Below are 27,795 nucleotides of genomic sequence, written 5' to 3' on the forward strand. Positions count from 1 at the left end.
CGATGCAAGTGCAAGTAGAAACAAGAATTTAAGCCGCCCGAGATCAGCAACAGGACGAAGGCGTCGAGTGGCCAGGTGCCGTTGTTCAGCTCGAGTCCCTTGTTGCGATTAGGCGGCCTCGTCACCCACTTGCTCACCCTTACGCCTCGCGCCTTACAAGTTACTGGCAATCTCATTGGATATAAAAAAAAAGGCAACAAGGTCCTGCTACTGGATAAGCTGCAGAGAGGCGTCGGGTTATTGAGCGCCGTGGTGATATTTATAAAGGGCTGGCTAATTGGTACGTGCTGCGAGGCTGAAGCCATTCAGCCCCCAAGCCCTCCCACCGCAGCACCGCGAAAAATGTCTCTGCCACCCGAAGAGTATACTGCGATTAACTTGGCGCCTTATATGTACGATTGAGCAAGAGGTGCGGACTAGGCACAGAGGCACCGCCGCCTCACTCCTCTCCACGGCCACCCTTGTCCTCGAGCAATTCAACGACAGCTGAAACGGCAATCTAAGCACCATTTCGCAGACAACCCGAGAGACTGCCTCAAATCGTTGCCTACGACCAGGTAGCTGGTACTCGGCGTTTGTGGCGGATGACCCGCGGCCTAGAACGCCCAGCTGTCGACCGAAGCTGTTCGGAAATGGCTGGAGGTCTTTAATGTATATACAGTGCTCTACTCATATAAAGAGCTGTAAGTTGTGAATAACCTTGGTTCGCACAATGTATGAAGCACAGTGAGTCAGTTATAGCCCTCTTTCGATTCTCTCCCCCGCAGTCCCAATGGCCTCAAGCTCCAACGTGTACATCCACAATGACCATGTGGACAAAGCTCTTTGGACCAATTGGAGTGGTAACCGGTGGACGGGTTCTAGAATGACCATGAAGAAAGATACCGCAGATCTGCTCAACATCTTCCTGGGCATCTTCATCATCTTCATCGAGGCTGCGTTCTGGGGCTACATCTCCCTGGGCTTGTTTTTTCTCAACCACCGGCGGCCAAGACGAGATGCTCTTCACCACCAGCTGCAAGCAGTCTTTCGCAACGTTGGGAGCTCGCTCGGCACACTCACCACACTGCTCAAGTTTTGGAAAGTTTGGGGCTGGTACGCGTGCTGGAAGCGCATCTCTCTCCCAGCTGTGGCTGCCGTCATCTGCATAGGCTTCTTTGTGGCGGGGATGCCCTTCATACTGGCCAAGTCTCTGCTGGATAGCCAGGGCGTCGAGATTTTGATTCGAAATGTGGCGAATTGCGGCTTCTGGGTGGCGGCGTTTACCAATTCCAGCACCACATCAGCAGCGTTACTCGTCAACCAGTCTCGGGAGGCCGTGTCCTATGTCGACCTCTGCTACAACCAGGATACGCCCTCAAACGCCTGTGATTCTCATCTTGCGATGCGACGTCTCCCTACTTTGGCAGTGTTTCCTGCCCGATGCCCGTTTTCGGCAGATGCTTGCTTCTACAAGAACCAGTTTCCCGCCTTTCAATGGCAGACGGACCAGCTAGACTCGCATGTGCATTTTGGCATCAACGCGCCGCCTAGGGACAGGATACTACTGCAGCGGACTACAACCTGTGCGCCTTTGGACGTGGACCGGTTTACCAAGGTGACTGCCGGTATTCTGAGAGCGGAACAAATCACAGGTGTTTACTTTGGTCGCACGCCCAGCCAAAACTTCACGTACAGTGTGAGCAACTATGAAAGTATCGCAAAGCCTGCATACCACATTGAGTGAGTCACAGAAGAAGCAACGACATTGTCGCAGAGTATAGACTGACGGCTGCGACCATTTACAGTGTCGTATGGAACCACCCATCCAAGGGTTCTGCATCGACCGGTTCCTTTACACCCGTGCCGGAACTCTCTCGGACGGATGCCGACGTGTCGATTGTTCTTCTCAATAATCAGCTGATAGCCATCAAGGGCACGGATGGACCTTGCAGTGATCCCTTTTTTTCAGCAACCAACAAAACCATGCCGCTTCAAAAGGACTACTATCTGCCAGACAGGCCAATCACCGCAATTGGGTGCACCGATCAATATGCCTTTGGAAACCCTGTGACTGGGCAATGGACCGAGCCCATGTCGGCAAGCTCCACCTCGAATTGGCCGACCTTGTCCAAAGACTGGAATCTTTCTCTTGGGCAAAGGGCGGCCATGGCAAGTCTAGAATGGTCCGTTTTCAGCAGCGGTGGCATCGAAGGCGTCATTCTCGGTCTCGAAATAGATGCATTACTCGCCAAGAAAAGTCCAGGAATGTTTTCAGATTTTCAAAATCCAATCCCCAATGACCAGTGGAAGAAGGAAGTCGGGTATTGGTTTAACATTGGCCTGGCCAAACTGCAGTTCGGCTTGATCGGCATCGCTGTCGGGCCTCGAGACCCAACGCTCCCAGACTTGCAAAACATGCTGCACACCTTGACAGTCGGCCAAAAGGACCTGGAGAAGAGGATCTGCACTACTCAAAAGTTATACAGTGTGGATCACAAAAACTACAATGCTGCGGGGCTCATCTTCCTCCTGGTACTTGGTGGCCTGGTTGGAGGGGTGCTGCCGTTTCTCAAGCACCCCCTTCTCCGTTGGCTATCTCGGCAGAAGGATCCTGCGCTCCAGTGGAACTCGTACTCGACACTTCAGATGCAACGAATTGCCATTGAGAGTATTGGGGTGATTGCAGGAGCCAAGTGGGAGCGTCTCGAAGCCGATGTTCCACGCTTGACTCCGCGCGAAGCGTCGGCTGGGTATCTGGACATTGAGCATCGGGACGGTGATGGTCGTCGACACCCGAAATGGTCCATGTAAGTCACAGAGATAGTTACAAAAGTGACGGTGCTTTGAACCTGCCGAAACCCTTCTTCGGGAGAATCCTGGTCAGTGTGTCTGGAGAGAGAGGCGTCGAGATACAGGACCTCAGTCGGAGCGCATGAGTTGTTTTACACGATAAATTGCTTTGCGCTGGAGGTTAGACGTTCGGAGACAATTATAGACTATTGGCATACAATATTTGAATTCAGTAAAATTTTACATCCTTGGTTTCTAACCTGCTGGCTGGGGCAACAATGTTTTCTTCTTTACCCTCACCTCGTGACTGTTTCCTGCGACATGTCACTTTCGGACGATACCTACGCGGGAGGGGTGTGGGGGTTGTTTATGACATGCTTTCTGACATATTTTGCCATCTGGCATATTTCCGAAGCATGTTTTATGGGGAATTACACTTTCTAACACATTAAAGAATGCTTCCAGCATCCCATCCGATAACCCTCATCGATGCCTACATGCCTTGACAATACTTATCTACGAAAAGCTGTCAGAGGGCCTGGCAGAAAACAGCCTCCTCCCGAGTACTTATACAGAAAGGCCGAATCCCCAGATCTGCTTTTGGCGAAGACGATGGCCCAATCTTCTCTGGTGCTTGTCGGCAAGTACGAGTAGCCGGGTCTCGGCGGTATTCAGGACACAGCTTTGCTGGACAGTCATTCGAGGCGCAGGATACATTCGCGAAATAAGGCTATTTAGCATGTGTATTTAATTTTGCATCTCGTGGATCTGGCAAACGTTACGCATGCCCTTGGACAACATCTCGGGCTTCTCACAAGCCGATTAGACATCAAGCAACGCTCCACAGCTTCTGGCTGTATTGGCGGCCGTGGGTTTATCTGCGCGTGCTGCAAAAGCCAGAGCCTAACAACTACATCATGCCAATTTTGCCTAGCTTTTACATTATTTGTCTTTCAATATCAAATCCCCAGCGATTATGTTTCTTAGAGACCAGATTAAGCTAAGCGGCTTTCTTCGCTCGCCTCTAACCATCGAGGCTCATCTCACACTCCGTTCAGTGGAATGCGCCGCTAACTCAGTATAAAACAAGGAATGCGTTGACAGGTCACTGCACACTCGAAAATAAATAAAAAGGGATTAAAAGGGTCAATTGAGATATCTAGGCCATCTTGGCTTTATCCAACTCCATGTCTGATTGAGAGTCACTGTCTATCCCTTGATGTGTTCTTACTACCACGGAATTTCTGCTCCATCATACTGATTCGGGCCATCTGCCTTCTCCCAGCCCGGAACGTGAATATTATAAAACTTTCCATTCGACTCTGTAGTGGTCGATAAGATCAGCTTCTTGAGCGCATCAACACCAGTCGTAACATCTAGGTCTGCGTCTTGGGATCCCATGTCGGTTTGAAGCCACTGCAAAAACTGTTAGCACAAGATCTTGATTCTTCTGCAGTGGTTACTTACTCCTGGAGAAACAGCGACAACAGTAAATCCTTCTTTTCCGTAGTCCAAGGCATATTGGACGGACAGCATATTCATCGCGGCTTTTGTAATTTTGTACGCTGGCACCGGGAGCCATGTATATTTATTTGCTTGGTTGATGGACCCCACGGGCGTAGACCTAGGCTTGATTAGAAGGCAGTACTTTTGGTGGTTGAATTGATACCACTTACACCATGACCACTTTCTTTCCGCTGCCCTTTCGCAGCAGTCGAATCATTGCTTTAGTCATGAGATGTGTGCTCACGACATTAACGTCGAATGTGGCAAGCAGCTCTTTTCCATCCAGGGCTGATACTCCACCCTCCGTACCTGGCATAACCTGTGCAAGGCTGTTAGCATGTTTCGCATACAGATCTTATACTTCATGCCCATACCCCGACGTTGTTGATGAGAATATCAAGGCCTCTACCTGCGAGTTTCGCTTCCACTTCAGAGGCTGCCGCTTTCACAGAAAGCTCGTCGGTGGCTTCGCATGCAACTCGTACAACACGTCCAGATGAGGCAGATACAAGGTTTTCCAAGACCTTGGATGGACCTCGAGTCGTGACGAGGATAAGGGAGACGCGCGATGGCGGCAGTTGCGCCAGCTGCCGGGCAAGTTCATACCCAATGCCGCGCCCGCCTCCAGTGATGAGAATGGTCGACATGATTGGCAATTTTGTAGAGGATCAAGATTATCAGGAGAAAAGAGAGAATTTGTATATTCAAGGAGATGACTGCCACGGTCGATCAAATAATGGTGCTTGGTTATCTAGTCTTTTGATGGTTCCGAGGACCTGTACTTATACCTCCATCTCAAAGGACATACCGGTTCTTTCCTATCACATTCGGTACGTAATTTGTTTTGAGAGGAGATTTGTCACTGGCGTCGACTATCAAACTGTAGCTAAAACTCCAGGCTAGGGGGAAACGGAACTGCTATCGAGACGTAGGAATAAACGCGCTAACCCTGCTTGATGCACATCTTAACGCCGAGTAACCCCTATAATTCTTCAAAGTCGGGATTACAGCCGAGATATCCGCTAACTAGTTGGTAATCAAGCCGCAAGAAAATAAAGATTATAGTAGCGGGAGTAGAACAGGTGGGGTTATAGCCTAATACCGATCGGACTTAAAAGTAGCGGACTTTACGTACTTTAACCAGAAAGCGGTCCCTTCGGAGTACTCTAGAAATTTACGCAGCGACCGCGAGGGCAAGCAGTGCTGCTTGTGAGTGTTGGAGGGTGAATTACGCGGGCTAGCGCAAGGTTCATACTTGTGTACATGATGATACCTTGAAAGTCGGGAATGTAGTTTTAGTAGAGACTCCATTGAACATTGCGAATTCCGATGCCGTAATCTCCGGCGAGTCAATCGGGCTTTTGCAAGTCTGGATAGGAAGGTCATCTGTGCAGCTAACTACACAAAGCGAACGAGAGTGACGCCTGGTGAAGGTGAAATGTTTTCGCGTGGATGAGAGTGAAACAATAACTTAGCAGAGATTTTTTTGTGCTTTGGCTATTCATGCTTGGAGAAAGTATTAGCTAGGTCTTGAAGTTCTCTACTTCCTTTGACTATTATACTAGCGATGTGCGGCCACCTGAAGAATAGGATGCATCGTGCCAGGTTGACCTCAAAACTTTGTCGACGGCGTTTCGGCATTCCAGCTTGCCAAATGTGGTGACAGCGAGTTTTGATCAATATATCCCGGGTCAATTCCACTTCTCCGCGAAGCCAGTAGGACACACTCTATCCGGTAAATTTTCACGAAGCTTGTTTTAGATTGCTTCTGATGCGTAGAAAGACTGTGGCCTACGAAGCGGAGCGAGACAGCTCAAAAGGAACAAACAACACAAAGAAACAAAGAAATGATGGGCTTATTCGGTGTGTTCATACTGTGCTGTCTTTACAAAAGGGTAAACCTCTAGCCAGGCAGGCATAGAGGCGAGGCAGAGCTGAGGAGCCAGTGACTGACCCAACAAAGGATTGAATGCATTTTCAGTATCCGTAATGTAAGAAGTTGCACCCTAGTTTCGTAGTACATTTTTATTTCAAGCCACTCGCTCCCAATGTACTCACGTTCGGGTACCGGCAGCTTCTCAGGCGTGCAGCATGTCCAGAGGTTGCCTACCTACGCCACTTGGCCACCCACTTCCCGTAGCTACAGCTGCTGGAAGATTATTGGTGAGCGGTGTGCCGAGTCACGGCAGGGACGTATCCGAGACAAAGAGCATTTCGCTACCTATAGGTACAGTAGAGAAAATTTAGGGGAATACTCTCGAAATCTGAGGCGAGCTGAGGGGTTTGGGTACCGCATCGCTCCATGGCATCGAAAAGGGAGTCCATGTACTCTAGGAACGCACATTAGTTGATGTAATGGAAACTCAAAGCACCCCTAATTTCGAATTCATCTTCTGCTTGCGAGTGAAGAACAATTGTCTGGCCTACATCTACTAGAATGCTTGAGAAAGAGAATAACCCGGCATTGCCGCACTCCCCCCAAAAGCTCAACGCCCTTTTTCAAAGCTCGCGTCCAGTATCGTCGTAGCAGTGAACACTCACTGCCTGTTTCTCGATTTCAAGCTCGCTGAAATCACAAGTTCCAGGATCCTCCATGCCAATCCAGAGGGGCGCTTCGCATCGCTCGTCGCTGTAGCATAGTCTCAGCTCCGTTCAATAGGTCAGTGTGGCGAAGAGCTTACTTGTAAAAATCGCAGACAACACCCTCCGGGATATGCGCACCGGTAATACTTTTCTGCCTAATGATTTACCGTCAGCTGCTGGGTTGAGACCATCATTCAATATGCACGTACCATTGGCTAGGTAAGAGCTTGCATTTGTCGTCCGGCTCGACCGTATAGGCTCGTCCTTTGCATGCCTCCTTGGAATATAAGGATGCCTACGGCCGATTAGAAGAGGTTTTTGCTATCAAGTTTCCCTTCACCGCGCTCCTTACCTTTTCCACAATTAGAGACGTAGCCCTACAAGAGAACATCACCATCATCGCAAGGGTCGAGAAGTGCATGGCTGGTTGTTTGGGTTTCGTATCACCCGATTTTGCTTTGCTTTAAAACGTTTTTTTTATTTTCGCAGGTTGATGTGAGGAATGAGGGATCCGAGATGCAAGAATTAAGAAAAAGGAGAGCATTCGCCAGTTCCGTAATGTTTCAATAATTGGATACGTCACACCTTCCCTTGCTCACTTAGTTTACTTCCGCGCCATTCCGCACATTGAGAGCAGCCCCAGCCATTCAATTAGATGTTCGCGGCACCATAGCAACAAAATTTGTCTCAATCTCTTCCTTGTCTTTATTTACCTTGTTTCAGTCCAGCCGCATTCAGTCGAGCCATGTTCTAGTCTAGCCGTGTCTCGGCATTCGGCGGTCACTGGTCGCCAGCTGTCAATAGACTGACAAAATAAAAGAATGGCTTGGTTTGTTCTTCATCGAATCGTTTCATTCTGCAGCTTCTTGGTTGACTGATGGCCATTCGAGATGCGATCTACATGCCAGTCAACAGAGCGATTCCCACTTGTCAACCAGGAGAGAAGAGCCAGTCACAATTATCTCACAGTGACATATACTAGAGCTGAAGGACGAGGCTAATGATGCATCAGGCTCTCCCACCGTGCGCAAGGCACCATGCCAACCTGCCGTAGCGTGGCGCAAAATCTACAGCATCATACATCCGGGCGTTGTAAAAAGCAACTGTTTGCCGCTTTTTGGCCGTCAGTTGAGCAAAACAGCGGCGATCAATTTGGCCCCATGCGATTCGATGCTGATATCTCCACTGACGTAATGCCGTACGCTTTTTTATGGATGCCATGGGCTATGGCCGCCTGGACTGGAACGTCGCCCGACCTAAGCCACGTACTTGATCATCATTATAAATTTCACTAAAATAGAAGTACTATAAGTTTTCAGAGGAATAATCACAGGTAGCCTACAGCCACCTATAGTTGAAGGATAGAAGGCATTGTTAAAGAGGTTTATCTATAATTAATAGCTCTTCTATTAACTAAAGATAATACTTACTAAAATTACTCAGAAAATGGAGGCCTGCACATAAAGTATTGTGTTTGTATCTGTAGTGTGATGGGTCTCGCGACCTCAGAACTCCTCCACGACAGTCAAAGGGTTATATAACGGGGTCCAAAACCTAGAAACTCAGCAAATGTATGTCTCAAGCAGGAAGAGGGGGGATGGCTAGGGCCTTGAACTTACTATTTAAATACCTGTCTGAAAGCTGCCTTTAGCTCTTTCTATGTTCTTTGACTTCTGCGTACTATACGCTTCTGTTATACAATTTTTCCCTGACCAAAACCATGAACGTTGCTCTCTACTTCGGCGCAATGCTAGCCAGCGTGGCGCTTGTCCAAGCAGGCTGCCTTGAGCATGTAAGTCTTCGCAAGCCACAAGCTTGTAATATTCGATATAAGATACTAACAAGCTCAAAAAACAGGGTGCGAGATGTGGAGGGTGGTTCGATTCGGATTGTTGCGCACCGTACCAGTGTCTCAACTCTCAGTGTAATGTATGTTATCCTGCCTATCACGCGAGTATTCGATGACCACATGCTAAGAAAGTACATCTAGCCTCGCTAAATTGATATTGACCCCACGTCAGTTTGGTGGTTTTCCGGTTATCTACTCGTGACATCGTCGTCAGTCATCGTGCAGAGTACACCACCGAGTGTTAGCTCGTCCAGCCATGGTCAATTGGGAGTGGACTGGTAGCCCAGTCAGGTCATGCTACATATGTCGAGACTGAAATGAACAATTGCCAAGACAGCTAGAATTTGTGTTTTCGCCTCAGTGATCTCCATCTTTCAGTCACAGATGAGCTGGATTATGGACGCGGCGAATTCTGTAATTAAAAACTTCCCCGGGAATCCCAACCTCCGCACCGCCCACGCTAGGTTGACAGCATCATTATTGCATGTTTCTTTTATGAAGCTTCTGCTAAGAAATTATATACAGAGGAGCTCACTAGCGCGAGCGACGACGAATCGTTGTCAAGGATCGACCGGCTGGAGGCGGGCAGCACCGCGATAGCCGCCGACAAGAATCGTTTGTCTCGACTCGACGACGTCGGAAAAAAAAAGCCAAGGAGCAGAGAAGTCGCAAAAGATATTGTGTTCAAGCTGAAAATTAATAACATACACCATGATGTTCTTCCCTAACTTATAATGGGCCGAGTCAGCTAACATAGAATCGGCGCGCTATTTCTAGAAGACTGTTGAGGTTCTCCCCACTGTGCCTGCAGACTTTGCACTCACGCACTGTAAGCCTTCTGGGACAGCTCAAGACCGTCGAACGAACTGGACAACTTCCGCGAGGAAAATGGCGACTCTCATGCAGGATCCAGGCGAGAAATCGCTCGACAAACTCCTTGCAACCCTGACGTGCGTGCTGCACCCCGAGACCTATGTCTTTACCACGCTCGACAAGACGGCATCACCACCTCCGCTCGATCAAGTCCAGCTGCTCTTCCGCGAGAGCGAAAGCATCACCGCCATTGTCAGCAAGAAATATGCCGAGGAAAACGAGATGGATTACTTTTTTCCTAGCAGGATGATTACACTCAATGTCACGTCGAGCCTCGAGGCGGTGGGCTTCATGGCCGTCATCGCGACGAGGCTGGCGACATTGGAAATGGGCGTCAACCCGGTCAGCGGCTTCTACCACGATCACCTCTTTTTGCCCGAGGACAGAGCAGCGGAAGCCGTGGAGGAGCTGAACAAGTTGGCGGAAGAAAGGAGGCGAGATTTGGAGTAGTTGCATCGTGCAGCGGGCGGCCCATCGCGGGCGTGTGTGTGCATTCTCATCAGCTTCCTAAGCTACTTACCTAGTTTAGCAAATTGCAAGATTACTGCCAAGTCGCTTAAATAGGCTCGCGGTCAACGGCCCTGTGAGTAGATTCATGAACTGGTGGATGGCAAGATGACAGATGCCCGTCTACATTATTGAATGCAACTGTAGTCACTCACCCCTCTCGCAGTGTAGCCTCGCCCGCTCCAGCGCGAGGCTGGCTCCGCACCAGCTCCGCGCCGCGCCTCTCCCAAGTGTGGCTCGTCACCAATTCGGCCACCTGTTCGATTTCCTAGCTGCGCCAAACTGGACAGCTCAGCACTTTTCCCACCAAACACACCCTGTGATGGGAGGGAAAACAATCCTGACGTATCATCATACATTGGCTTTATAAATCATTCGAAACCACAACACGCGCCGCCAATCGCCAACGCGACAATACAGCTAAGCTGCTTTTGCTCCCCGTATACAACGATGCATCAACACGCCATCGCCGCCTCCGCGATTACTGTGCTGCTGGCCACGGCGCCGACAGCATGGGCTGGCATGTACACCAAGAAGTCGCCTGTTCTGCAGGTTGACGCCAAATCATTTGACCGACTGATCAGCCAATCCAACTACACCTCGGTAAGCCAAATGCGCTCGTCGCCTCTGCGGAACCTCCACACTCTCAAACACCCACCCACTAACACGGGTCCGATTCGCTCAGATCGTCGAGTTCTATGCGCCCTGGTGCGGCCACTGCCAGAATCTCAAGCCTGCTTACGAAAAGGCTGCAACCCAACTTGATGGACTGGCCAAAGTTGCCGCCATTGACTGCGATGACGACGCCAACAAGCAGTTTTGCGGCTCCATGGGTGTCAAGGGCTTCCCCACGCTCAAGACTGTCCGGCCTGGCAAGAAACCCGGTCGCCCTGTCATCGAGGACTACAATGGTGGGCGCACCGCGGGCGCCATTGTTGAAGCTGTCGCTTCCAAGATCAACAACCACGTCACGCGCGTCACAGACAAGGACTTGGACGGCTTCCTTGCCAAGAATCCCGACAGTCCGAAAGCCATCCTGTTCACGGAGAAGGGTACTACGAGCGCGCTCCTGCGCAGCATTGCCATTGATTACCTCGGCGTCATTAGCGTCGCACAAATTCGCAACAAGGAGTCGTCAGCAGTCGCAAAATTTGGCATTGAAGAGTTCCCTACACTAGTCTTGGTGCCTGGCGAGGGCCAGGATCCCATTGTTTACAAGGGCGAGATGAGAAAGGCCGACATGGTCAAGTTTCTCAGCCAGGCGGGTGAACCCAACCCGGACCCCGCCCCGGTCAAGGCCGCCAAGAAAGACAACAAGAAGGAGAGTGGCAAATCAAAGACCGACAAGGCAGAGAAGTCCGAGAAGCCCAAGAAGAAATCAGGCGACGAAGACGCCCAAGCCGAGCAAAAGAAAGATCCTGTTGAAAAGGCCGAGACCAGCGTTGAAACTCCGCCTCCTGCTTCCACTCCTCAAGTCATTTCTATCCCTACAGCATCTGACAAACAAGAGGTTTCGGAGAAATGCCTGCAGCCCAAATCCCACACCTGTGTTTTGGCATTCGTCCCCGACTCCGAAACTGATGACAGCAAGAGGGCAATCGATTCCCTCACTCAGCTCAACACAAAGTACATCCAGGGCCAGCGAAAAGTGTTCCCCTTCATTGCTGTACCCGACGGCGTCAACGAATTATCCCATATCCGCAAGAAGCTCGAGGCCACCAACGAGGTCGAGCTCATCGCCATCAACGCACGTCGTAATTGGTGGCGCAGATACGAGGGCGATTTTGGCGCCACCAGTGTCGAGGCTTGGGCCGACGCCATCCGCATGGGCGAGGGAGCCAAGTCGAAGCTACCCAAGGGCCTCGTGGAGGCTGTTGAGGAGCCTGAGGAGGCTGGCGAGGAACCCCCCAAGACCGAGGAACAGCCAAGCACCGAGGAACAGCCAAGCACTGAGGAACAGCCAAGCACCGAGGAACCCCCCAAGACCGAGGAACAGCCAAGCACCGAAGAAGCCACCGAGAAACACGACGAGCTGTAAATGAAAGGCTAGCGAGACACCAAAGCAAGCTTTCGGCAGATGTAGAATTCGCATAGCATAGTTGTTTCTGTAGGTGTGAATCGTAACCAAAGACTGTGTGTTTCATCAAGCTATTGGTTGGCCCTCTGCAAGGGTTTAGTCGTCCAAGTCCATGACCATGGTGTCGCTCTTTTGTATGGCCCCTTCGCGAATCATTCTACCGCCCTTTGTCTTGACGACGCTGTCCAAAAACTTCTTGACCTGCTTGCACCCGTCAATTCCGACAACCAACATGCCTTGAAAGCGGCTGACTTGAACCCGGCTCTCGCACGCCAGCACGGCGATTCGGTCACTGTCGCCCAGCGTGGCCACAGTGAGATAGGGGAGTTCCTGCTCTTCTTGGTTGTTCAGGTCGAGGAGCGGGTCGGCCAAGTCATCGCCGGCAGCAAAGGACGATGTCGAGCCAGCTGTACAAGCGGCGATGTAGTCGTTCATGGGGATGCCGGCGTCGATCAGGGCGAGTGTAGTGGCGTTGAGCAGGGCCGCGAGTAGCGATCCGTCCTGCGACAGGACGTGGAGAGATATCGAAATGCTCGAGTGGGGGAAGATGTGGGTGTGGAGGTTGGACGACAGAGCTTTGGCAATGGTGATTTCCATCTCTTGTATGCGCCTAGATATTGCTGTTTAGTATGAGAGGGGATAGGAGGGGGAGGGGGGCTGTCAGGTTTTGCTCGGGCTCACTCACTTGTCGTTGCGGCCGCGCTTCTTGCGATCTACGCTGGAGAAGCCAGCGATGATGATGTTGACATTGACAGTCGCTCCGTCGCGGGATGCATTGGCCTGTCCGCCTCGCTTCTGGTTTTGCTGCTGCTCCGAAGGTCCGGACACGACGCACATGACCTTGGTGTGGCCCATCTCGAGGTACGAGGAGCCATCAGCAGCATCCTGCGTGCGGATGAGGGCGTGCAGGCGACGGAGCTCGTTCCAGCGGCGGCCGTCTACGCGCAAAAGCGCCAGAGAGTACGTAGAGGTATCCAGTGGCATGACGGGCGACAATTGAGTTGTTCTTGGGTCTCTGTTGATGAGCTCGGCACACTTTGGTCGCAATTGACTTGCTGCTGCTGCTGCTGCCTCGCACCGAATAGCTCTGCTGCAAATTTTAGCTTGGGGGGGCTTTTTTTTTTTTGGTGTGGCGCAGGCAGAACTGTGGCACATCAACTTGGCGCGGAACACAGCCCCCCCCCCCTGTGCTCCCCTCCAAACCCGAGTCTATCGTGATGGCTGCTGATCTGCCCACCACAAATGCATGATGAGTTCACCTATCCGTCAAATAATTGCGCCTCAAAAGAAAAGACAGCTGCAGAACTGAAATCAGTCTTTTCAGCCAACCCTTCCTATAACCCCGTTTTGTCGTCTTCTCCCCTCTATCGCCGCAAGGTTTCCGATTTGTGGACGCTTTTTCGGAGTTATCTGGCCCCCGCACTACATAGCAGATCAAGCCATCGGCTTTGACGAATCTGCATGGATGTGCATATCCGAACGGGAAGCTGCATCATTCCACACCCCAAAAGAAACTCGGCGCGTACCATGCACTTCGCTTTCGAGGGTCTGGACCTATCGGTTTTTCGCTTCTAGTGCTACTTTTCGGCGGAGCAAAAGCAAACCAGAAAAAATTGTATTCCATCAAGTTCGATACGCCATGTTGATGTCATTGGCTAGGTACCTACCTACGCGGCCTCCCCCCCCCCCGCTGGCAGCGCTACCGGCCTCTGCGAGGCCACAAAGCTATGCAGTACCACCGGCAGCTGTTTCTTCTTCCGGACCGGGTGCTTATAAACAGACTACTAGCTCTCCTATATAAACTTTAATAGCTCCTAGTACTCCTGTAATCCCTTCCTCAAACACCTCAACTCTTCTCGTTTTCTACTTGTTCAATAAGGCCGCTCTCATACACTGACGCAGAGACTTGCAGCCAACACATCTTTCCCAAATCATGGCCTCTCTTCCTTCCTCTTACAAGGCTGTTGTCATTGAAAAGGCCAATGGGCCCTTCAAGATTGTCGAGAGACAATTAAAGGCGCCCGCGGCAGGCGAGGTGCTCGTCAAGGTGCTGGCATGTGGAGTGTGCTTTAGTGATGTCGCCATTGCCAGCGGCGAGATGGGCAACGTCTTCCCGCGCGTACCCGGCCATGAGATTGTTGGCGACGTCGTGCAGATCGGCGAAGGTGTCAAGAGCCTAGCCGTCGGCGAGCGTGTCGGCGGGCCTTGGCACGGTGGCCACGATGGCATCTGCCGCGCTTGTCAGCGCGCCCAATTCCAAATGTGCGACAACGAACTCGTCAATGGTTACTCCAAGGATGGTGGTTTCGCCGAGTATGTTCTGCTCCGCGCCGAGGCCACCGCCCGCGTCCCCAAGGAGATGGACCCCGCCGAGGTAGCGCCTCTTCTCTGCGCCGGCGTCACCGTTTTCAACGGCATCCGCAAGCTTCGCGTGGAGCAGGGTGCTCTGGTCGCCGTCCAGGGTCTCGGCGGTCTCGGTCATTTGGCTGTCCAGTATGCTTCAAAGATGGGCTACGAGGTCGCCGTCTTATCGTCTGGTGACGACAAGGCCGATTTCGCCAAGCAGCTCGGCGCCCACCACTACATCAATTCAAAGGCCAAGGACGCCGTCGAGGAACTCAAGAAGCTCGGTGGCGCTTCCATCATTGTTCAGACGGCTCCCAACCCCAAGATTGTTGGTCCTCTTGTTGGCGCTCTTGCTCCTGAGGGCAAACTGCTCAGTCTGGCGCCCGTCGGCGCCGTCGAGTTCGACACCGTGTCTTTGGTCCTCAAGGGCGCCAGCGTCCAGGGCTGGCCCAGCGGTCATGCGCTCGACAGCGAGGAAGCTATCCGCTTCGCCGCTAACCACGGCGTCAAGTGCATGATCGAGAAATACCCCTTTGCTGATGTCCAAAAGGCGGTCGACAGCCTCGTCTCAGGCAAGCCCCGGTTTCGCAACGTCCTCGTTATGCAGTAGGCGATCGAACGGTATCATCTGTCGACAATTTCGCGACGAAAAGTATTGTCATTCACAAGAACGGCGTTAAGGGATTAGATGGGCGGCGACATGACGACTATACGGCTGATGAAAATAGTACGGGCAAAGGCCAGAAACATCTAGCTGATTTGAATGAAATTGAATAATGGGTGTCGATCGCTAAATAGAAAATTAAATGGTCGCTGTAAATGGTAATGGGTATGCTACATCAGCAGCCTTGGCTCATCGCAAGGCGCCTGTTCAAAATATACAATAACTCTTCCGTCCTTGTCCAGCTCTGCCCCGCGATCCGAGATCGGTGTGTAGACGCGGGTGTGTGCCACCTCTTGCCGACTAACACGGGCTTCGTCTCGTGGAATCCACAGCGAAGGCTTGGGCATCCACATGTCCGGGGGCGTGTAGCTGCAGTTTTCCGCGTACACCTTGTTGGGCAGGCTGTCGGCAGGAATCAGCTTCCGTAGGGCGATAAAGTCTTCGTACTCCTCTGGATGCAAGAAGCGTTGGAAGAAGCTCGGCTTGCCGGCATTCTCGGGGCCAATATTGATGCCGATTTTGCCCAGCCAATGCTTGAGAAACGGCGACTCGAGCTCAGTCTTCACCTTTTTGTTGATGCTTCCCTTGAAAAATTCCATAGCCGTCGAGCGAACACTGCTTGCACCTTCCATTGCCCGTGTGCCCGTCACCACGTGCTGCTCTCCTTCTTCCTCTTCCTCCTCTTCTTCCTCACTCTCGATCCTCTCCTCGCCAAAAGTTTGCGTCTCATCGTAATAGCTGTTTGCGGCACCAGTTGGCGTGTCGGATGACTCCTCGGCTGCTATTGCAGCAGCCTCGGCCTTTTGCTTCTCCTCAATCTGGATTTCTTCTTCAATCTTCATGGTTTGGGGCAGGCTGACCAAAAGGGGCGCAATGGCGTCACTGATGGACATGTGAACAAGCAGAGTAAATAGCAAAAATATCAGCATCAAAACGACAGGCGGAAAGGAGCTGTTCAAAGCGAACAATCCAATCATGCAAATTTCCGCCAAATAGAGTCCAACAATAAGATGGAGCAATGCTTGTGGATAGAAAAGACCCTTGCTGTCATGTGTAGAATCCATGACATAGATGAGCTTGTACTTCCATACAATCTGAATAAACCACAATCCAAAGGCGGCGAATACCAGGACCAGAGGTGAAATGCATGAGTAGCTCAACGCAATCACTCCCATATTGGAATAGACGGGAAATATTCCTCCCCAACCCGGGGTCGTTAGCTCCTTCCAGGCCTTGAATCTGGTGCGCGGATTGTCTGTGATTTTCGCCAGCACGACGTGACGAATAAACGGCCAGATTTGTAGAAGATCTTTGCAGCCGCTCAGGACACACTGAATTAGGATGTAGGACAGGTAGAAATCCGAAGCGGAGGGCAAGCTCTTTGCCAGAAGGTCTTTGGCACCAAGAGGGTTTTTGATGATGTCGGTAATGGCAGAAGAAGCAGCAGACGTCAGCGTCGTAATCAAAAAGACTTGAACGACTTGAAATGCAAAGTACGCATTCTGTGTAAAGAGCTCGACTTGATGCATCGAAGAGAGACCCGACACGCGTCCGCAAAGTCGCAACATGAAAGGGACAGCCGCCATCAGCAGCGTAAGGGCCAAGGCAGGCATAAAACCTTGGATAAACCCCACGATAAGCTTCGGAAGCAGATTGATCCAACTCAGGAATGGCACAATCTTGATCAAAGAGTCAACATTAGACACCAGTCCAACAAATGCCGCTGGGATCGACCAGAAAACAATCGCCGCCAGCACCAGCGCCAGAATCGCCGTGCGTCGCATTATGAGCTCCCACCACTTCATGCGAAGAGAACTCCAAATGACCTCGTCTGGTCGGATGCCGAGCAGCCTGGCAGACATTTGCAGCGGACGGTGGTGCGCGAGAACTTGTTGCGCAGCCTGCGCACTCTCCTGCGAATCGAATTCGATAAAAGCGGCAGAGACAGTGCCGGCTTCGCCCCTTCGTACGACACGGCGTGTCTTGAATATAAGCAAATTGAGTTCTCGAAGTCGGTTACGGGTCCAACGGATGGTATCAACGCGACGCAAAAAGTTGCCAATCGGGCGATGGTGCGGGCGCTTCTTAGTCGGGATCCAGAGAGAAGCCACGGACCCGCGTAAATCGGGCAGAGTATCATGCAAGCCGTAAGGGTGCACATAGTCGAGATCCTCTTCAATTTCCACGTGATCTTCTTTCTTTTCGGTGTCATCAACCTTTTCATCGACCTTGGTCTCATCTGAATCGCGCTGCTGCAAATTATCGATCGACTCGTCGGAGAGTAGTCGTGGTCCGGGAAGATCAACTTCTAGCTTTTCGCTGGAGAACCTGCTTAGCTTCGGGGATGCCGCCGCGAGCTCGCGCTCAGAGCTCGCTGACTCCAGATCCATCTCTCGTTGTTCTTGTATGCGTTCTGGTGGAGGCTGGCTCACGGGGTGGTCGGGATGCTTCTTCAAATACTGATTGCGTGCGTGGTTCGTCATCTTGATCAGCTTCACCTCAGCATCTTCAAGTCGTTTGGCTGTCTGTTCGCGTTCCTTGACGAGCTTAGCAAGCACCTTGCTGCTTCGAGGAAGGTATATTCTTTTGGCCGAGTCGCCATATAGCTTTCGAAGGCGGGCTTCATCCTGGTATTTCTCGGGCAAGCCAGTGATGAGCATAGTTCTTGACGAGATGCGCTGCGCGTAGTGGGGCGAGGAGAGATATGCTTGGCGCAGATTGACGTAATAGATACATTCTCGAACAATGGTGAACAGAACAAACCCGAAAAACGCCCAGGCAACAAACAGATGAGCGTAGAGCTTGTTAGAGTCTTTGACGTTGCCTATTGTGAGCAAAGAAAGCTGACTGTTGCCGTTGCCGCCTGTCGCATTGATCGGGAATAAGATAGGATAGGCGAGCAAGCATCCGACGAAACATATATTCCGTAAAACCTTGAGATAGCGCACGAAGAAGAAGCCGTCAATGGTGACGTTGTTCAATATGTAAGTGTCGGAAATTTTGAAAAAAGGCACCACCCAGTTAAAAATACCGTTGGGTAGCTCAGGGCTCGGTTCTCTGTCAAATGTCCAATGTCAGCCCAACTTTTACACGGTAGCGTGCCAGCAAGTAGCACTTACAGTGGTCTTCGAATGGCGTGGATGGTTCTCGGTGCATACACGCGCTTTAGTCGAGGGCGCAGAAGCACGAACAGAATCAGAATCACGGCGAAAATGATGCCGATGGGGATGAATGTACCGCCGAGCTTGGACAGCGATGGGCTCTTGCTGTTCGCCGTCGCGCTGAGGGTACCTTGGCCGTTGGAGTCGTTACGAGTCGAGTTGATGCGGGGATCGTTGTTCTGTGAGCGTGGAATCGCGTCAGTTGCATGTATCTAAGCGTTGACAGATATGCCCAGAGTTTTGCACGATGCTCAAAGAGCCGTCGACATTATCTGAGGGCACGGGTTGAACGGCGGGGTATTTACCTGGTTAAGGTCGAGCCGGGCGACAAGCCACGGCCAGTTCTCTGGGTCATCCATTTGGGCGACAGCGGCGTGGGCAGGATTCAAGGAGTCGTCGCAACGGCGCTAGGCATTGTTGTCGGGCCTTGGATTTGGTGATTGCCGGTCGATGAAAGCCGTCTTGTGCCTGAAGAAGACTCTTGCGTAGTCCAGAGAGATGCAGAAATGAGTGCAATGAGCTGATCAGGCAAGATGTGCCAGTGACCGTCTCTTTTGAGTGGAACGAGTGTGCGAGGCCAGCCGAGATCTAAAAACCTCACAGTCCGGAGTGGCTAGCGTGGCGCTTTTGTCCTAGACACGCTGCATGAATGGCGGGTCGAGCTGAAGAAAAGCAATTACCCAACTGGCACTTTGGCACTGCAGAATGGCTTGCCAGCGTCGTTGAAAAAGGAGGGATGCCTCATCAGAAAAAGAGATGGATGGAATAATCCTAGACGTAACGTAAAAAGAGAACGATGGGGGGCGCTGCCGAGGAAAATGGAGAATGTGGCGTAACGTGGACAGGCTGGGCCTGGGCTAAGTGCTGGAGCCCTTGCACTAGCCACCAATGGGGCCACCAATGGGCATGTCTCGTTGAAAGGATGAAAAGGATACAAGGGCAGAACAATCACTGACGTAGATAACGCTACCCAACTTCAATGGGGCGCAGCATCCACGGCGAGGATCAAATTCTGCGCTTTCGCGGGCGAGAGGATATGTCATACGGTTACAGATCTGCACATACACTCGAACTCTACACATGCACGTCGGCGATGGGGAGACGCAAGCAATCGAGCCTGAATACAGGTTTGGGGGGAGTAATGACTGAACGTACATATTCGTGGCTCAAATCTCTAGTAAAATAGAGGGGGCACAGACAGCCGACCGTTGCATCAAGATGCCGCAGCACCACAACTAACCCCAGTGGTCATCTGGCTCCTGGGTATATGGCCCCAATGTGCCCGATTCTTCTCGCAGGCTAATTGCGTGGAAATGGGCTCGAATCTCCCAAGCGGGCCGGCCTAGAGGATTTCAGAATGCATGGTTTCGCCATTCGGCTTCCTGTCTACCTAATTGCCTGTATTCTTGGATGGACGCAGATTTTCGTCCGAGCCGGGGGTCTTCGCTAACTATGATAGGCCCGCCCAGTCCCGTTCTCCCTCTCACTATTCCGATATCTAATTTCAGAAGGGATCATCACACTTGACTCTTCTTCAACCTAAGTACTGGTAAGTCGTGCTTACTTGTGTGCGTTTCGCTGGCAAAATTGTGGCAGTCGACCGTATGGTTTCAGACCCGTCCTTTTTCACACCAGTCCCGCCTAACCGGTCCAACCAGTCATGCTGTCGCCATGTGTTGGACGCTAGTTCATGGACTAGCAAGAAGCAACTAGCAACTCCGTCATCTCGGCCATGCTATTGGTTGCACAGCAGGAGGCTTGAACTCTGTTTTGTGGACTCTGGCAGAAAATAGCCGTTCAGGAACCCGTCGCCCGAGAGTCAACGCTGTCTCAGTGCAGAATGAAAACACTCAGGAAATCGAAGGGTCCTATTACGTGACCCTGCTATAGCATGTACAATAGACTGCCACGACTGCATCACCGATATTGATGCGAGTCGGAGTTCAAGGCAGGGCGGTGCGCTGGGTAAGGCAAAATGTTTCCGATTTATTATGAAGATGGGACGAACGAGACGCATTTACGGCCCCCAAGGAAGAATCACCGGTGCATGTGCTACCTTCGCCAGGCTATATCTCAGTGTCAGCAAGTGGTTGCCCAGTGGAAGCACAGCGATGAGGCAAGCCTTCGTCGTTCATAGTGTTGGTCTATTGATCTCGTTCTCCTTCCCTGAATCACTTTTGTTTCATCCAAAGATTATGCATCAAGTAGTCTACTTTATATCCGGTAGCGACTTTTCCTGCTCGACCAAGTCACGCAGTGGTGCACCGGCATCGCCATCAAATCTGTTCACGTCAAGGGAACTCAGAGGACGGCGGCTCCGACCCGAGCCATATCCGTAGTACTTGTGCAGCGCCGCCTTCAGGCCTGACACGCCGAGCTGCACGAGCGCCCAGTCGGCTCGGCTGAAGCGCGTCTGCAGCTCTTGCGCATCCTTTAGCTTGCCCTCGTCATACAGCTTCAGCATCACGGTGTGCAGCTTTGGCACGAGGTTGGCCGTGGCGGCAATGACGCCGTGCGAGCCGCCGACGAGACCGTGGAGCATAAAGTCCGTCTTGCCCGCAAATGCGGCAAACTCGGGGCCGATGCGCGGGTCGTGGGCCACGCGTTGCAGCTTGCCCATGTTGCCGCACGTCAGCTTGCATCCGACAATGTTCTTGTTGTTGGCGGCCAGGTCGATAATTGTGTCTGAATCGAGGTCGATGCCACTGGTGACGCCGGGAAAATTGTAGAGAAGGATCGGGATGGGAGATGCCTCGGCCACGTCGTGAAAGTACTTGTGGATGACGGGCTTTTGCATGGCAGGAACTGCAACATCTCACTGTTAGTTGGTTTCACCCGTCTAGACCGCACGCCCACGTACGCCAGTAGCTGGGGCTGAGAACGAGCGCATAATCAGCACCTGCCTCATGGGCTTCCTTGCACAGCTGGATAGATTCGCGCGTCGACTGCGCACCACCTCCCGCGATGATGGTCGCGCCAGGCTTGCCATGAGCGTCGAGGACGGAGCGCGCAAGCTTCAGAACCTCGATACGCTCCTCGTGCGACATGTGCATGGCCTCGCCATTGGATCCCTGTATTACCAGGCCGTCGACGCCAGCCTTGGCGACTCGGGTGAAATGCGCGCGGATGGCTTCAAAGTCCAATGTCTCATCCTCGTGGAAGAATACGACGCAGGGCACGTAGATGCCGCGAGGCGGGTAGTGAGGGGCCATGGTGCAACTGAATATGACGTGTGTTCTGGATTCTCAAACAGACTCGCCAAGTGAGGGCGAACGCCTGCCTTATACTTGGGCGGAAAAGGTCAGTTGAAATCGCCATTGTTCGACTGCCCCGCGATCAGATCATCTCTGACATTCCAAAATACCAGAAGCAGCCATTCACGTCGCATGGGGTGGCGGGGCCGTCATCGCGGGACGACGGCCCCCGGAGAGCCTTTCCGACAGTCATCCGGCCACCGATGACGGAGACGACGCGGGTGCCTAAGGCGAGCACAGTGCTGCATGATGCGCACATGAATTGATGTGTACAGGGATTTAGTCTTGACTTGGTCTTTCAGGAGCTCTTTAGACTTGGTCTTGCCCCTTCGACTCTGTTGCGTAGGCATACCTACCCGGCACCTGTAGCTTGAGCGATTGATGGAAAGTGTGAATTTAGGCAAATATAAAACTGAAGCCAACATAATCCTGAAAGGGGCAATGTTCGCATCATCTCTGCAAACATCATATGAATTTGTCCGACAGAGTTAGCCGCTATAGATTGAACCACGTGGTACAAACCGATGACTCACGAACATGATTCGTAGGATTCGTCGTCCAGAGCTACTTGGCCAGTACCTCGCTTAAACTGAGAAAGCACTCACCAATGTCCAAATAGAACTATGTGGTCAAAGTACGAAACTCACACTGCCCGACTAAAGACGAACAATAACAAGCGACGGCAGGAGAATATACCTAATATTCCCCGATGGCGAAGCTTATCACCACGCACGTATAAGCCGATATGAATGATGTACTGCCTCACTGACAACAAATCGTCCGCGGATGTTGAAACCTGTTTCCGCAAATCATCTCATTCGTCGAATAAATGATTTGTCTTAGACAAATGCTGGAATACAGTAGGTTCACCACGATGTGTGCATACAGCCCCCCCACGCCGCCGTCCCTCTTGCCGACGGAAAACGACTCGGAAGTTTATTTAGCCTGCCGGTCAGCACAGTCGGGCACATATATATGGGGAATAGGACGTGGCTGGCAAAATGTGCTGCGCAGTAGAATTAAAGGGCTCGGCCCGGTACTTGAGACCTATTACCGGTATCTATCCTCGTGCCAATAGTCTGGGGTGGCGGAGGCGGCATCAACAACAAATGGCGTCTGCCACAGCTGGGGCTGTTTCCTGACGCAACATCAGCTGAGTTCGCCCTACGAATACCAGTACGACATATAGTTTGTAATTCAATATGGTAGGAAAGCCACTTGAAGCTCATATGAGGAGGCCATGTTCTCGGGGTGGGTTGCAGGGAATGCTGGACAATGTAGCCCCGTGGTGACCCATTCGCCCCAGGAACTTTTGAACGTTTGCCTAGCGAGGATGGAGAAAGTAGCATGTGGCGAATGTGGAAAGCCGAGACTAACCAATAGTCCAATACGGATTTTGTCATACTGATAACTAGTTTCCAGTGAACTCACGGTAAATTGGCGATTTGGGGATAGCCCCGTGGTTGATGGGCACCCGCTGGGTTAGTCCCGTATAAACCCTTTTCAGGCTCAGCGCTTGGGTGTTTGGGTGCGTGCCTCGGCCCCTTAAAAAAAAAGGGGACAACTCATTGTTCGTTTATTAGCGAAGCTTTGACCGTAACTAGCCTGAAAATCTGCATTCAAACACAGTTCTCCCTGGAGTCTGGGGTAATTATGCGGTTCTGGCTAGCGAAGGGTGATAATCTCCTGCACGTGTCGACCTAGGCATAGCAGTGCAAATGCCGTGCCAAGAGATACAAAGGTTCCTTCAAGGCAAAAATCTTTGCCCAAAGAGGACATAAGACCGTGACCAGCGACAGTTCGCGGCGCTGCCCGCTGTCGTGATGTTGGTGGTTGCTTGGCCGACAGAAGGGCATCAGACCAGGCTCTAAAGTATTATTACCAACTTCATAAAACTATCAATCAACATGACGGATGACTGGCCTTTGGCGTGAAGCAAGTATATAATCCTCGACCTTTGACTTCACTGTATGCTATCATTTATCATTCTGGCACTTGGTGGCATGCCACTTGGCCGACCGCTCGCCGGACCAGTTGCAAAAGTACCGCTAGGCGGCCCACACAGCGCCCTTCAAGCTTATTCGCGGAATGGGGAACAACACGCTATTTACAGGGCTCTCAGCTGTCGCCGCTTCCCTGGCTATAATTAGGTAGGTATTGCTTTTTCGGCACTGAACCGCTTCTTCGTTGCTTGGTCACTTGATCCGCGGCCAGGACCCCAGAGAAATGTTCAATAATCAGAATATTGGTTACTCGATGTTTGGGCGTGTATCTCATCGACGCCTTTTATGCCGTTGGAGCACCGACACTGGCAGTTGTCAACGCTAACCAATAACTACCTGTGGTTACCTACCTAGGTAGGTAGTCATAGTTCCCGTTTACTGGCCCTCCATCCGTAGCCGTAGCGCCCTAGGGCCAGCAAGCCACTGCGGAATTAGAGGCCGACCAGCCAGCCGCCCTTGTACTGGTAACGGCGCAAAGGAATACAGTCACGAGCTGGACGTACAGGACGCCCGTTGCCATCAAGTTGAGGCGCTGCTAGCCGTCGAAAGATCAACTCGGGTGCGTCGTAATAATCGACCTTTCAGCAGTCGAGGGAGTCATGTCGCCGACCATCTCGTTCACTGGCCAGCACCTTGCGATGACCTCTGAAGAAATGCCCGCTAAGCTCTTTCGCTGGGACCCTGTCACCACTGGCGCTGAAATACGGATATAAATATCAGCATCTTCACCGCGTCGGCATGCCCATTCTCCAACACATGCCGAATAGTGCCTGTTATTCGATGACAAGGATAGCAGCCATAGGATGAATATTGATAAGAAACGCCGCCCCCAAAGCCAACCCCCTAGGATGAATATTGATGAGAAACGCCGCCCCCAAAGCCAACCCCCGTGCGCCCCCCCTAAAACTAGTTTTCGGCCGGGCTTCGCAGCCGCAGCTCCACCCGCTGTCACAACGCCAGCCGGTGGCGTTCACACTATAAAACAGGCCAGCGATCAGCCACCGCGGGAACATTAAAAAAGTTCCTGTGTTGGGGGCGGTGGTGACATTGCACGAGCAAATGAGCCTAGCGGGCATTTCTTCAGAGGTCGTCGCAAGGTGCCGACCAGTGAACGAGATGGAGGCGAGGAGGGTCTGGAGGGGCCAAACCAGGCTCAGGGACCATGGGGGCTCCAGAGAGCAAGGAACTAACTAACTGATAGTGATAGTGATAACACCACCTTCTCAGTAAGTTAGCTTATGGGGAACTTTCCATAAGTTCCTACGGCGAATCCTTTGATGTACTGTAGCTATCCGCCTGCCGTTTTGAGATAAATACTGTGCTCGCGCCCACTCTCCATTCTGCTTCTGCCTCTCAGCCTTTTCTCTTGTCTGCCGTGCACGCTTTGACAACTACAGCGTGTCTTGTTCGGGTCGCCGTAGATTTCCCCAGCGCATTCCTAGCCCCAGGCCCGCGCAGCATGGACCACGACGCCGCAATCACGGGTCAAAAGCCTGTCGTCGCCGACACGCACCACGCGCCCGAGCTTGTGCACGACGCCCAGGAACGACACGTTTTAGGTGCTCAGCCGGCTATCGACACTACAGGCGATGCCAAGATCTTGTCCGAAACCTATGCCGACGAGAAACGCGAGGGAGCGGACCATGTTCAACTTGGACTGGACGACCATGATGACACCTCGGACGACGAGGCCCTGCCTGACGACCTCTTCGTGTCATTTCCCCCCTTGAAGGGCGTCCCTCCCGAGGCAAGCCCGCTTACAGTCCGAGCTGTGCTGATTGGCATCATTCTCGGATCGCTTTGCAATGCTTCCAACGTTTATCTAGGTACGTTCCGTACGAGTCATCTTAGTGGCACAAGCCGATATGACTAACAAGACATCTCAAACAGGTCTCAAGACCGGCTTCACCTTTCCTGCCACCATGTTTGGTGCCATTTTCGGATATGGAATTATTACAATTCTCACAAAGGCTTTTCCTCATATTTCCTTCCTCGGTGGGCGCTTTGGTCCACAGGAGAACTCCATCGTCCAGGCTGCCGCCACCGGCGCTGGTGGTATGAGTGGACTGTTTGTTGCCGGCTTGCCTGCCATGTACCGCCTCAGCCTACTCTCCGACAACCCCAAGGCCGACTTTGGTCGCATCTTGACTCTAACGATTGTTTGCGCCCTATTCGGTCTCTTTGCTGCTGTACCTCTGCGCAAGTTCTTCATTATCAATGTCTCGCGTGAGCTGAACCTCGTTTTTCCCTCGCCGACTGCTACCGCCGTCGCCATTCGATCGATGCATTCCGTCTCGTCTGGCGCTGTCGATGCCATGAACAAGGTCAAGGCTCTATTTTACGCTTTCGCTGGTGCTTTCATTCACATTATCGTCTCCCAATACGCTGACGGTATTTTGCACAACTGGCACATCTTTTCATGGTTTTACATCTGGAGCGGATACAGCAATTGGGCGCAGAACATTGACAACTGGGGCTGGTATATCCAATTGACTCCTGCCTTTTTTGGATCTGGTATTCTTGTTGGTCTTAACACAGCATTTTCCTGGTGGGGAGGCACTGTCGTTGCCTGGGGCTTGATTGGACCCCTTTTAGTTCACTATGGCGAGTGTGTAGGCACCCGTCCTTACCTCGAAGCTGAAGATCCTGTCATTGCCGAACGATGGGGTGTTGTTGCTGGCTTTGGCAAGATGACTGGCATTGGCCAGCCTGGCTGGAAGGCATCCCCTCGCTACTGGATGCTGTGGCCTGGTGTGATGGTGCTCCTGGTTTACTCGCTGATTGAGTTCTTCATCCACATTCGCGTCCTCTGGGATGGTCTCTTATTTGCTTTCCGAGAAATGTCGGTTAGCATTGACGCTGCCCTCAAGAAGCGCGGCAAGTCCAGCCCCTTTTTCGAGAAGCAAGCCGCCAAGGTCAACGATGACAATTGTCTGACCAAGGACTTTGCCACGCCTGAGCAACAGGTCCCCGTGTACGTTTGGCTTAGCGGAACTATTGTCATGATGGCTGTTGCTTGTCTAGTCTGTCACTTCCAGTTCGGAATGAATGCAGGCTATGCCATTGTAGCCTGTCTTCTCGGCATCATTTTTGCCTTTATGAGTATCTACGGAGGCGCCGTCACCGATGTTGCGCCTTTGACCGCGTCTTCCAAAGCCTCACAGCTCGTTTTTGGTGGTATCACAAAGGGTACCGAGCAGGCCCATGCCCAGCGCATCAACTTGATTGCTGGAAACATTGCCACTGGAACGGCTGATGTCTCCACGGCTCTCGTCAGCGATTTTCGCGTCGGTTTCCTCCTGCAGACCCCACCCCATCTCCAGTTCTACGCGCAGGGCATCGGCGCCTTTGTCTCCATCTTCCTGGCACCGGGCATCTTTGTTCTCTTCATGGCTGCTTACCCCTGTGTCTGGAAACCCGAGCTCCAGGACGGCGAGTGCCCTTTTGCCGCCCCCTCGGTTGCTGCCTGGGTGGCTGTCGCCCAGGCCGTCACGGAACCGCACGTGCCGATTCCTCTCAAGTCGGGCATTTTCGCCATTGTCCTCGGTGTGTTTGCGGCATGCCAGGCTCTATTCAAGAACTTTTACCTGGTTGGCTCCCGCGCCAAGTATCGTTCCTACCTGCCCAACTGGATGGCCATCGGTGTTGCTTGGGTTCTAGGCCCCGATTCCGGTTATGCCAACGCTGTGCTGTTTGGTTCCATCACCGCTTGGTGGTGGAGAAAATTCTTCCGCAACAACTTCGAGGCCTACGGCTTTGCCATTGCTGCCGGTCTTATCGCTGGTGAAGGTCTTGCTGGTGTTATCAACGCCGCACTGACTCTTGGTGGTGCTGATGGTGGAACTAAAGGCACGTCTATTGCTCTTCCCGGAGCAAAATGGTGATTGCAAATGGTCTGGCATGGAACCTCGTATTTGAAAAAGAGTATGATATGATGGTGTGCAATTTCATGTTGCGCAAATATGTAGAATGATTCCCCTTTAAGCTGTTATTACCTAATAGTTGTTAGCCTTGCGCGTGGCGCAGAACTCTATCTATCAGAGAAAATATGATCTTCATCTGAAACTGCTCTTACTGATTACTAGTTTGCTAGCGCATACCATTTGTAAGTTGATCGAAAATTTTAGCCGCGGATTGTCAGCTATTAGCAAGAAATGCGTGGGGCAGGGCCATTTGTGATACTTACAAAGCTAGGTACAT

The 27,795-nt window shown here is 51.9% G+C and overlaps 10 protein-coding genes across 10 annotated transcripts; 5 read left to right on the forward strand and 5 right to left on the reverse strand.

The window, feature by feature from the left end:
* Window positions 1-772: 772 nt before the first annotated feature.
* BBA_06619 (uncharacterized protein) lies at window positions 773-3,426 on the forward strand (the record flags this gene model as incomplete). The annotated part of the gene is made up of 3 exons (XM_008601716.1): window positions 773-1,722; window positions 1,788-2,789; window positions 3,306-3,426. 3 exons carry the CDS (start codon window positions 773-775, stop codon window positions 3,424-3,426), a joined length of 2,073 nt encoding a protein of 690 aa, XP_008599938.1.
* A 576-nt stretch (window positions 3,427-4,002) lies between these two features.
* Window positions 4,003-4,925, reverse strand: BBA_06620 (short chain oxidoreductase (CsgA), putative; the record flags this gene model as incomplete). The annotated part of the gene is made up of 4 exons (XM_008601717.1): window positions 4,003-4,188; window positions 4,240-4,396; window positions 4,449-4,597; window positions 4,653-4,925. 4 exons carry the CDS (start codon window positions 4,923-4,925, stop codon window positions 4,003-4,005), a joined length of 765 nt encoding a protein of 254 aa, XP_008599939.1.
* A 1,493-nt stretch (window positions 4,926-6,418) lies between these two features.
* BBA_06621 (uncharacterized protein) lies at window positions 6,419-7,282 on the reverse strand (the record flags this gene model as incomplete). Its single annotated transcript, XM_008601718.1, has 5 exons — window positions 6,419-6,499; window positions 6,820-6,907; window positions 6,960-7,016; window positions 7,071-7,156; window positions 7,214-7,282. 5 exons carry the CDS (start codon window positions 7,280-7,282, stop codon window positions 6,419-6,421), a joined length of 381 nt encoding a protein of 126 aa, XP_008599940.1.
* Window positions 7,283-9,598: 2,316 nt separating this feature from the next.
* BBA_06622 (uncharacterized protein) lies at window positions 9,599-10,033 on the forward strand (the record flags this gene model as incomplete). The annotated part of the gene is made up of 1 exon (XM_008601719.1): window positions 9,599-10,033. The coding sequence occupies one exon, from the start codon at window positions 9,599-9,601 to the stop codon at window positions 10,031-10,033; it is 435 nt and encodes a 144-aa protein (XP_008599941.1).
* A 507-nt stretch (window positions 10,034-10,540) lies between these two features.
* Window positions 10,541-12,128, forward strand: BBA_06623 (disulfide isomerase; the record flags this gene model as incomplete). The annotated part of the gene is made up of 2 exons (XM_008601720.1): window positions 10,541-10,693; window positions 10,776-12,128. 2 exons carry the CDS (start codon window positions 10,541-10,543, stop codon window positions 12,126-12,128), a joined length of 1,506 nt encoding a protein of 501 aa, XP_008599942.1.
* Window positions 12,129-12,263: 135 nt separating this feature from the next.
* On the reverse strand, window positions 12,264-13,151 carry BBA_06624 (3' exoribonuclease family protein; the record flags this gene model as incomplete). The annotated part of the gene is made up of 2 exons (XM_008601721.1): window positions 12,264-12,777; window positions 12,853-13,151. 2 exons carry the CDS (start codon window positions 13,149-13,151, stop codon window positions 12,264-12,266), a joined length of 813 nt encoding a protein of 270 aa, XP_008599943.1.
* Window positions 13,152-14,100: 949 nt separating this feature from the next.
* BBA_06625 (alcohol dehydrogenase GroES-like domain-containing protein) lies at window positions 14,101-15,123 on the forward strand (the record flags this gene model as incomplete). The annotated part of the gene is made up of 1 exon (XM_008601722.1): window positions 14,101-15,123. One exon carries the CDS (start codon window positions 14,101-14,103, stop codon window positions 15,121-15,123), a length of 1,023 nt encoding a protein of 340 aa, XP_008599944.1.
* A 224-nt stretch (window positions 15,124-15,347) lies between these two features.
* On the reverse strand, window positions 15,348-18,697 carry BBA_06626 (DUF221 domain-containing protein; the record flags this gene model as incomplete). Its single annotated transcript, XM_008601723.1, has 3 exons — window positions 15,348-18,234; window positions 18,297-18,550; window positions 18,644-18,697. The coding sequence occupies 3 exons, from the start codon at window positions 18,695-18,697 to the stop codon at window positions 15,348-15,350; spliced, it is 3,195 nt and encodes a 1,064-aa protein (XP_008599945.1).
* Window positions 18,698-20,547: 1,850 nt separating this feature from the next.
* On the reverse strand, window positions 20,548-21,550 carry BBA_06627 (dihydrodipicolinate synthase; the record flags this gene model as incomplete). Its single annotated transcript, XM_008601724.1, has 2 exons — window positions 20,548-21,143; window positions 21,199-21,550. The coding sequence occupies 2 exons, from the start codon at window positions 21,548-21,550 to the stop codon at window positions 20,548-20,550; spliced, it is 948 nt and encodes a 315-aa protein (XP_008599946.1).
* A 3,504-nt stretch (window positions 21,551-25,054) lies between these two features.
* On the forward strand, window positions 25,055-27,479 carry BBA_06628 (OPT oligopeptide transporter; the record flags this gene model as incomplete). The annotated part of the gene is made up of 2 exons (XM_008601725.1): window positions 25,055-25,421; window positions 25,486-27,479. 2 exons carry the CDS (start codon window positions 25,055-25,057, stop codon window positions 27,477-27,479), a joined length of 2,361 nt encoding a protein of 786 aa, XP_008599947.1.
* Between the last annotated feature and the right edge of the window lie 316 nt (window positions 27,480-27,795).

This window comes from Beauveria bassiana (assembly GCF_000280675.1).
Source record: "Beauveria bassiana ARSEF 2860 unplaced genomic scaffold BBA_S00019, whole genome shotgun sequence".
In the NCBI taxonomy this organism is placed as follows: Eukaryota; Fungi; Ascomycota; class Sordariomycetes; order Hypocreales; family Cordycipitaceae; genus Beauveria; species Beauveria bassiana.